Source organism: Orycteropus afer, unplaced genomic scaffold (assembly GCF_000298275.1).
Source record: "Orycteropus afer afer isolate SDZICR_OR568_19922 unplaced genomic scaffold, OryAfe1.0 scaffold00197, whole genome shotgun sequence".
In the NCBI taxonomy this organism is placed as follows: Eukaryota; Metazoa; Chordata; class Mammalia; order Tubulidentata; family Orycteropodidae; genus Orycteropus; species Orycteropus afer.
The window spans coordinates 3,295,513-3,305,972 of record NW_006921784.1 but is presented as its reverse complement, the minus strand read 5'-3'; the positions used below and the strand labels follow the sequence as shown (position 1 = coordinate 3,305,972).

At 41.5% G+C, this 10,460-nt stretch overlaps 1 protein-coding gene across 1 annotated transcript in view; it reads left to right on the top strand.

Moving 5' to 3' along the window:
• Positions 1-8,800: 8,800 nt before the first annotated feature.
• PITPNB (phosphatidylinositol transfer protein beta) overlaps positions 8,801-10,460 on the top strand; it is a 122,854-nt gene continuing 121,194 nt past the window's right edge. The window contains exon 1 of the mRNA XM_007947945.2: positions 8,801-9,105. Within this exon, the coding sequence (XP_007946136.2) occupies positions 8,801-9,105 (305 nt within the window). The remainder of the gene's footprint in view (positions 9,106-10,460) is intronic.

Below are 10,460 nucleotides of genomic sequence, written 5' to 3'. Positions count from 1 at the left end.
TTGATGCTTCTGAGTTGTGGTGCTGGCGAAGAATGCTGAAAGTACCATGGACTGCTAAAAGAACTAACAGATCTGTCCTGGAGGAAGTGCACCCGAAATGCTCCTTGGAAGTGAGAATGGCCAGACTTCGTCTCACCTATTTTGGTCATGTTGTCAGAAGGGACCATTCCTTGGAGCAGGATGTCATGCTTGGTAGGGTGGAGGGTTGACACAAGATGGGGAGGCCTTCAACGAGATGGACAACGCAGTGGCTGTGATGATGGGCTGAAGTATTGCAGGGATCATGGAGCTGGCGTGGGATTGGGCAGTGTTTCGTTCTGCTGTGCGTGGGGTTGCTATGAGTCAGAAACAACTCGACGGCACCTAACAACAACAACAACATTTCTCCCATAGCCAGGATCCATGGGTCCAGGATCCAAGGGATGGAAATGGGAGTAGCACCACTCACTATCACCCTAGTCACCCACTCAAAAAATTTTTGTTTCCTGTCCCTGCAACCCTATGCTCTGCAGGTCTGGAGGTCTTGGTCCCAAAGGGAGGAACACTCCCACCTGGATACTGATTCCACTGAAATAGAAGTTAAGAAGGCTACCTGGCCATTTTGAACTCCTCATGCTTGTGTATCAACAGGCAAAAAAAGGGAGCTACTGTATTATCTGGTGTGATTGATCCTAATTACCCAGGGGAAACTGGATTGATATTACACAATGGAGGTAAAGGACGATATATCTGGAATACAGGAGATTCTGAAGGATGTCTCTTAATACTACAATGCCCTGTAACTAAAGTCAATAGAAAACTATAGCAACCCAATTCTGATATGACTACTAATGGCACAGACCCTTCAGGAATGAAGGTTTGGGTCACTGTACTATGCAAAGAACCACAATCAGCTGATGTGCTTGCTGAGAGCAAGGAAATAATGAAATGGGTGGTAGAAGGAGGTAGTTCTAAACACAAGCTATGACCACATGACCAGCTACAGAAATGAGGACTGTGTTGTGTTTCTTCATTGTATGTGTGCATCAATATTTTTGTTTTCTTCAGTTATAAAATATAAGGCATAAACAGGACTAAATGTGTTTTCAGTTGTATGTGTATCAGTTGTATCATGTTAGGTACAAGTATGACTTTATAACTGTCTTTACTTAGGGATTATGTGTGGCTTAAGGAGATGTGTACAAATGCCAAGTTGACAAGGGGTGGATTGTGATAGTTAAGGTTGTATGTCAACTTGGTAGGACTATGATTCTAAGGGGTTTAAGCAGTTGTTGTTGTTGCTATATGCCATGGAGTCGGATCCAACTCATAGTGACCCCTCCTTGGGTTTCAGAGGTGGTATCACTATGGAAGTAGATTGTCCAACCTTCCTTCCGAGGAGTGGCTGGTGGGTTTGAACCACCAGCCTTCTGGTTAGCAGTCAAATGTCTCAGGCACTATGCTACCAGAGCTCCCAGGGTAGTGACGTCATCATCCCCATGATGAGATCTGATGTAAGGTAATCAGCTCCATGATGAGATACGCTATGAGCAGCCAATCAGGAGTGTGCCCTGCTTCATGCATATATACATATCCTGGGAAAATTCTCTTGCTTTCTGCTGGATCTGAATCCTACATCTAGGTCATCATCATCCAGTTCTTGGTCAACCAGTGCCTGACGTATTGCCTGCCAATCTGGGGAACTGTTGCCTTCACAGCCTGTAAGCCAACAATCTGCCATTTTCCCTGCCAATCTTGGATTCATCGTTCACTGAAGGCAGCCCCACCTGCTATACTGACTGCTGAATGTGGGTTCTCAGCCCCTGCAGCTGCGTGAGTCAGGAGAAGCCTCCATCCTGATGTCTGCCCCACGAACTTAGGACTTGCCAGCCTCTATAAATTTCTCTCTCGCTTGCTCTCTGTATATACATATATATATATATATATATATATATATACATATATATATATATATATATATATATATACATATATATATATATATACACACATATATGTACATATATACATATATATACATATATGTATGTTGTTGTTGTGTTTTGCCATTGAGTTGAATCTGACTCATAGTGACCTCCTTGGGTTTCAGTGGCAGTATCGCTACGGAAATAGATTGCCCAACCTTCCTTCCGAGGAGTGGCTCTCTATCTCTTTCTCTACACACACACACACACACACACACACACACACACACGTCAGTGGTTTTGCTTCTCTAGAGAACCCAGCCTAAGACACCATCCTCACTTTTAAGCATTCTGGCTGTACTTCTTCCAAGACAGATGTGTTTGTTCTTCTGGCAACCCATGGTATAGCCAATATTCTCCACCAACACCACAATTCAAAGAGATCTATTCTTCTTCAGTCTTCCTTATTAACTGTCCAGCTTTTGCATCCATATGAGGTGACTGAAAATACTATGCATAAGTTAGACATATTTTTGCTTTTTAACACTTTAAAGAGGTTTTTCAAGTCTCCCTCACATATAAAGATAAGACCAGCCACATTTTTATTACCCTGCAAATCTAATTCTTAGAATTCACACTACAGACATACTTGCACATGTGTGAAATAGTGTATGCAATGATTTTTTCCTTGCAGAATTGTTCATAATAGCAAGATAGTAAAATGACCTTAATCTCCACCAGAAGGAGACTAGTTAAATAATAAACTATGTACCCAATAGAATATACTGAGAATGTTAATTTTTTAAAACAAGAGGTGTTCTATATGTACTGACATATCTCTGAGATATGTACAAAAGTACTTTCTGTACACAGTACAGAACACAGTGCAAAGCAGGCATCTACCTGTGTAAAATGGGGGAGGGGAAGAATGTTTATGTCTACTTACACGTATCTGTACAAAACCAAATCTCCACAGTGTACTCAGCAACTAACAAAGCAGTTTCTTACTTTGTGAGGTGAGGTGGGACGTAGCTGCAATAAAAACAGATGATTCCTAGAAATGGAACTGCTAGGGCAATGGGTGAATGCACATGTAATTTTGCTAGAGATTGCTGAATTAAGGGTTGCACTATTTTCCTCCCATCAGAGAGTGCCTATCTCCCCACAGCATCTCCAACATAGTGCTACAAAATTTTTGGAATTTTGCTAATCAGTAAAAGGGGATTTATTTACCTACCTATCTATTTATTTTTTACTGGATGGTTTTTAATTTTTTTAATTCAGATTTATTGAGTATAATTTACATGCAATAAGATTCACCTTTTTTAAGTGCATAATTCAGTCAACTTTGAGAAGCTTGTATACTTGTGTAACTGCCACCACAACCAAGACATAGAACATTTCCATCACTCAAAACAGCATCCCCGTGTCCCATCCTACCACTGCCAGTCCCTGACAACCACTGATTTCTGTCCCAATAGCTTTGCTTATTCCAGAATGCCATATAAACGGAATCATGGTATGTTTGTCTTTTGTGTCTTAACATAATACTGTTACCAACAGTTTGGTAGCATTCACTCCTGGCTAGTATTCATTGTATCACATCCTAGTAAAATTTTCCCTTGCACTTTACTTGTAAGAGTAAAAGCTGAGCATCTTTTCATATGAACTGAATGTTTATGTTTCTGCCCAGTCCTCTACTGAGTTTTTTTTTTTTTTTTAATCTTTTTTCTCAATTTTTGGGAACTTCTTATAAATTAATGCGTCCTGTGACATAGGTTGCAAATGCTATTTCCCTATTTGCTAGTGATTTTGCTTATAGCATTTTTGGCATGGCATCAGTAGTGGTTTAGTGGTAAAATTACTGCCTTCTATGACACAGACCTGGGTTTCATTCTCAGCCGATGCATCTCATCCACAGCCACCACTCATCCACCAGTAAAACTTGTGTTTTGTTATGATACTGAACAGGTTTCAGTGAGCTTTCAGACTAGGAAGAAAGATCTGGCAACCTACTTCTAAAGATCAGTCAATGAACATCCTACAGATCACAATGGTTCAATCCACAACCAATCATACCGATGGCACAAGACCAGGCAGGATTTTGTTCCACTGTGCCTAGGGTCACCATGAGTCTAGGGCTGACTTGACGGCAACTAAGAACCAATTCTTGCTATATAGACATTTTAAAATTTTTATCTAGTCATATTTATCAATATTTTCTGTAATAGATTTTGAGTCAGAATTAGAAAAGCTGTTGACATTCTCAGGTTATAAAGGAATGGACCAATTTCTCATTTTTCTAGGACTCATTAACAACCTGCGACATGAAGACTGCACAACCTAGCTTGCTGAGAGTGAAGAAGACTTAATGTACTTAATGATGTAAGACTACAGCTTTCAGTATAGATTACACTTAAGCGTGAAGAAAACAAAAATCCTCACAACTGGACTAATAAGCAATATCACAATAAATGGAGAAAAGATTGAAGTTGTCAGGGATTTCATTTTACTTGACTCCACAGTCGACACTCACAGAAGCAGCAGTCAAGAAATCAAACAACATATTGCACCAGGAAAATTTATTGCAAAAGACCTCCTTAAAGTGTGAAAAAGCAAAGATCTAGATTTTAAAATTCTGGATTCAAAAGCATCTTACATTTCTGTTCAAAGCCAGTTTAGAGTTTTACTCAGAATCATAACAAAGACCAGCTTTACAGATCTGACAGAGACTGGTGAAACCCCTGAAAATATGCTCCCTAGTGACCCTTCAGGCCTGGAATTGAACTCACTTGGCTTCCAGCCAAACAAAAGACAGGCATGTAAGGTGAACATTTACACCAGGTAGTTACACTCCTTAGAACAATCAAGCATGGCGATCAAAAGGGCCATATTTGCACAGGGAGATAGCTCAGGGAGCAGGAATGCATAGGAAAGAAGGACCCAGGGAGGAGGTAACTACAAGGAGGTAGTGGGAAGAGAGCTGTTACACTGTGGAGATTCACAGTCAATGTCATGAAACAGTGTGTATGAACTGCTGTATAGAAAATGAATTTGCTCTGTAAACACTCACCCAAAACATGATTTAAAAAAAAAAAAGTTTAGAGTTTTAGTCTTATTCTCTGTAGAAATTATTCATACCACAAATTTCACCCACTCTAACTGCATATCTATTAGCAATCATAGGAAGAGGCAAAGGACAAAATAAATCTAAAAGATAAAACTAAATATTTTTTCTTCAAGATGGTTTTCTAAGGTTAAAGTTAATACGTAATAGAAGAGAATGCTTTAATCAGTATTGACCTGGAAAAATAATTTTAGAAGTATGAAATACTATAAAAATATGAAATGGACCTAAAATTAGTGGAAAGAGACACTTATAAGTGCTTCCCCCCATGACTAACCTAAGAATACAGACATCTGAAGTAAGATCTGTTTTAAATAGTAGGATGCTTAAACCAAAAATATTTTCATCCATTATATCGCACTCACAATAGACCAGCCACAGAAATGGGGACTTAGAATTTCAATGGAAAAAAATCACAATACATGAAACAATAAAAGAGAAATGCCGTAATAAAAAAAACCTCTTTGTACGTACACACAATAGCAACAATTGGACCCTGCATCCATTTTTACAAAGTAGAACATGTTGTCATTGGCTATGATCTTGTATTATCATCAACAAAAGACAGTATTTTCTTCCCCTCCCCCCTTTTTTTTCTTTTCTGTTTTCTTTACAAGTGTGTCAGAGGACTCGGTGTGGTAATATAGGCTTAATGATTATTTACTGACCACCTCTTAACTACTTTGGATAATTTAATGGCACATCTTTAAAAATGTGACAGTGTTAAAACAGTGTGTATTTTAGAATCTCTCCCCTGCTACCCCTTAACCTCATGAGAAGTGAATTAGAAGATAAACTAGTGAAGAAACCAGGAAACTTTATTTATTATGAATGGCAAGGACAGGAAAAATCAAAAGTCACTGTACGCCTCCAATTTAACAAAACATGCCCTCCAGCATTTAGTCTTATCTCTAATAGATAATATGTGAGAAGATTCTATGGAGTGAAAACAGAAAAAGCAATTACATTTTATTGCAAGAAATTTGGAAAACGTATTTTTAACAAAGTTAGCTATTCAAAAGTGTTACCTTAGGCTGTCTCTTAATAGCTCCTTTACACAAGTGTGAAATTTAATGAAGACAGCAGCATTTACAAGCAAGCCCAAAATGGTATCTTAATTACTAGCTGCATTTTCTTGGGCAACAAGAGATTAAATGAAAAGAGAAATTAGTTTTACAAATGGCATCATACATCTTTATGTTACAACCACCCTCCATCAAGTCACAGATGGTTATGTATCTTGAACTTCCTAATATTGTAGACAATTTTCTTTTCCTTAGGCACACCCAAATCCATCACTACTCTAAATTATATATTACTTAGGAATCAATTACAAGGACTGAAGCTATTGATCATAAATATTTAACATTTACTGACCATAGGAAATGGGCTTTTCTCTTACTGTGCTCCACGTTAATATGAAATTTAGAACATGCTGAAACTACTGGTCTTGTACGTTTGCAGTGTACTCACTACATACAGAATAGAGGAATACCTTGCCCTGATTTCCTTAACCTATAAAGCCCCTGGTCCAGTTACTAGGAGCTCTGGTGGCACTGTGGTTAAAGCATTGGGCTGCTATCCTAAAGGTCAGCAGTTGGAACCCACCAGCCACTTCAAGGGAGAAAGACAAGGTAGTCTGCTTCCATAAACATTTACAGCCTTGGAAACCCTATGGGGCAGTTCTACCCTGTCTTGTAGGGTTGGTTTGGTTTGGTTTGCTCCAGTTACTACTGTCAAATCTAACAGCCAAAGCCTCAGGTAAAGTCATGGCTGATGTTTCTGCTGCCTGCCATGTAATTCATATCTAAAAATACAGACTCATGACGGCTCATATGGATGCGTGTTCGTAAAATTGCATACATTACAAAAGAGCTCAGAGGTTTTGCTTCTAATTATGGCCAAGTAGTCCTACTGAAATAACAATCCCACATACAACCACTATAAACTACCTAAAACACTGGAAGGAGCTCTGGTGGCACTGTGGGTAAGGCTTTTGGCTGCTAATCAGAAGGTCAGTGGTTAAACCCACCAGCTTCTCCACGAAAGGAAGATGAGGCAATCTACTGCCCCAAGATTTACAGCCTTGGAAACCCTTTAGGGGTTGCTATGAGTTGGAATCAAGTCGATGGCAGTGGGGAAAGATAGTGGAGAACAACCAAAAGCAGGAAGATTCTGCAGTGGGCAGAAGAAGTGGAGCACGGGGTGAGTTTTTCATTTTTGACTGTGGACATGCCCCAGTCCATACCATATAAGGGAGGCTAAAACTGAGAGCAAACAAACAAAACATAGTCTTTCTTTCTTGAACCAGAGGACAGATTTCACAGCAAGCGCAGCAGCACAGGAGGAGTAAAATCCTGAACATGAGTAAGCCAGAAAGAAGGTGCCCCAACTGTACTTAGAATCTGCTCACATCACTGGCTAATCACTGAAGCAATGTGCAAAGGGTAAACTCAGAGCATCTCTGCTAAGGCTTAAGAACCAAACTAAAAATTTCAGCTGTTGCCTACGGTGGAGGAGCTAAGAGTTTCCATTTCCAATGCAGCCAACTAAATGGCCTGATTAAAAAAAAAGAAGAAAATCATTATTAGGAAGAATATAACAGAATTTAAAGTCTTTACCCTGTTATCATTCATAATATCTAGCATACAATACAAAAGTACTCCACATAAATAGAAACACAAAAATGTGACCCATTTAATGGAAACAACCTTGAAAGGATCCCAGATGTTGAAATAATATATAAGGATTTAAAAACAGCTGCAAGGCAGTCTGCTTCCACAAAGATTTACAGCCTTGGAAACGCTATGGGGCAGTCCTACTCTGTTCCCTAGGATCACTATGAGTCAGAATCAACTTGATGCCCATGGATTTGGTTTGGTTTTTAATATAAGGAGTTCTAGTGGCACAGTGGTTAAAGCATTTGGCTGCAGACAAAACGGTCGGTGGTTCAAACCATCAGCTGCTCCACAGGAGAAAGGTGAGGCAGTCCGCTTCTGTAAAGAAGCATTGGGCTTAGAAACCAGTGGTGCAGTGAATTACTTGGTATGGCTCTTCTAGCCATGGTCTTTGTGATGCCCACCAGATTATTGGGTGGGATTTTGCAAATGTAAGGAGCTCTGGTAGCATAGTGGCTAAGACACTTGCCTGCTAACCAGACGGCTGGCGGTTCAAACCCACCAGCCACTCCTCGGAAGGAAGGTTGGGCAATCCTACTTCCGTAGTGATACTGCCTCGGAAACCCAAGGAGGGGTCGCTGTGAGTCGGGGCCGACTCGACGGCACATAACAACAACAACAACAACAAGGTGCTTGTGGCCCACCAAAGGGATCGGATAGCTTGTTAGTAATGTAAATAAGGTACACAGCACCCTTGTGGGGGTGGGGCCATCGGGATAAGGTGTATGGAACCCTAATGTTGAAATTGGTTAACTGTGCCATTCTGCTAGTCTTAAAATGAACTCTCCTAGAGGCAGAAGGGGGATCTCACTGCCATCAAGAGAAAAGAGCCAGAGGACCTAAGATCCCTGCACTGGACCTCTTTGGCAGAGAGATGGCAGAGAGGACTGGCAGAGACGACTAGCAGAGAGATGGCAGAGAGGACTGGCAGAGACGACCAGCAGAGAGATGGCCGAGACGACCAGCAGAGAGATGGCAGAGATGACCAGCAGAGAGATGACAGAGACGACTGGCAGAGATGACCAGCAGAGAGATGGCAGAGATGACCGGCAGAGAGATGACAGAGACGACTGGCAGAGACGACTGGAGAGATGGCAGAGAGGACTGGCAGAGACAACCGGCAGAGAGATGGCCAAGACGACCAGCAGAGAGATGGCAGAGACGACCAGCAGAGAGATGACAGAGATGATTGGCAGAGAGGACTGACAGAGACGACCGGCAGAGAGATGGCAGAGACGACCAGCAGAGAGATGGCGGCAAACGAACCAACAGGCACAAGACAGAGCAGTGGGCTTACCTGCCCACGAATGAGAAAGCCGAGTGCCTTTGGGGAAGAGTCTTGCTGGAGGAGTGGGGGACACCTAGAGGCACCTATCAGCAGAGCTAAAAGAGCTTTGTAATACTAGCCTGAGCAGGGCAGACATCAGGCTGAGAAGCCGAGGGCAAAGAGAGGCATACTGGAGGGCATGATCTAGGGAGGCTGTCCTGATTGAAGAATTATATCCTGAGCATTCCTAAATCTGAGCTATAATCTTTTACTTCCCTAATATGACTGCTAACCAGAAGGCTGGCAGTTCAAACCCACCAGCCACTCCTCGGAAGGAAGGCTGGGCAATCTACATCCATGGAGATACCACCTCGGAAACCCAAGGAGGGGTCATTATGAGTTGGGGCCAACTCGAGGGCACATAACAACAACAACAACAATAAACCCCATATTTGTGAGTATTGTCTGCAAGTTCTGTGTGGCCACTGCAATGAATTATCAAACCCAGAAGAGAAGTAGGTGAGTGCCATGGGAGGGATGGTTGGTATCGGAATTGATAAAAAGGCTGGAAGGTGGTGGCATGTCTGGCCTCATAGGAACAAGCCTGCTGATGGTGATTCTCTCTCCCCCTTGTGAAGTTAGAGGCAATCAGATGATGCTACTCTCACACCCTTTTGCAAAACTTTACGGGACAGTTCTACTTGGTCCCATAGGATCATTTTGAGTCATAATCAACTCAGTGGTAATGGGAATTATGAGTATGTTCAAAGAACATAAAGAAAAATATGCTTGTAAAGAATGAAAAGAGAAAATTTCAGCAGATAAATAAAAACTATACATATTAACCCATGGAGTGCCTACGGCATTTGACTGCTAATCAGAAGGCTGGAGGTTCAAACCCACCAGCCACTCTGTGGAAGACTGGGCAACCTACTTCTGTAAATATTTACTGCCTCAGAAACCCAATGGAGGTCGCTATGAGTCAGAATTGACTCAATGGTAGTAGGTTTGGTTTTGGGGCCATCAGGTTCATTCCATCATAGCCACCCTATAGGAGAGAGAACTGCCCCACAGGGTTTCCAAGGCTGTAATCGTTCCAGAAACAGACCTCCACATCTTTCTCCCACAGAGCAACTGGTGGGCTCGAACCACGGTTCTTCTGGTTCTCCAAAAAACACCATGAAGTAAATGAGTGGACAAGCCACGTACAGGGAGAAAATATTATACATGTATATCTGACAAGGTAGCATAGTGCCTAAGGCACTTGACTGCTAATTAGAAGGCTGGCGGTTGAAATCCACCAGCCACTCCTCGGAAGGAAGGCTGGGCAATCTATTTCCGTAGTGATACTGCCTGGGAAACCCAAGGAGGGGTCGCTGTGAGTCAGGTCTGACTCGATGGCACATAACAACAACAACAACAACATCTGACAAAGGATTCATATCCAGATTTTTTTTTTTTAATCTTACAACTCAGTTCAAGAA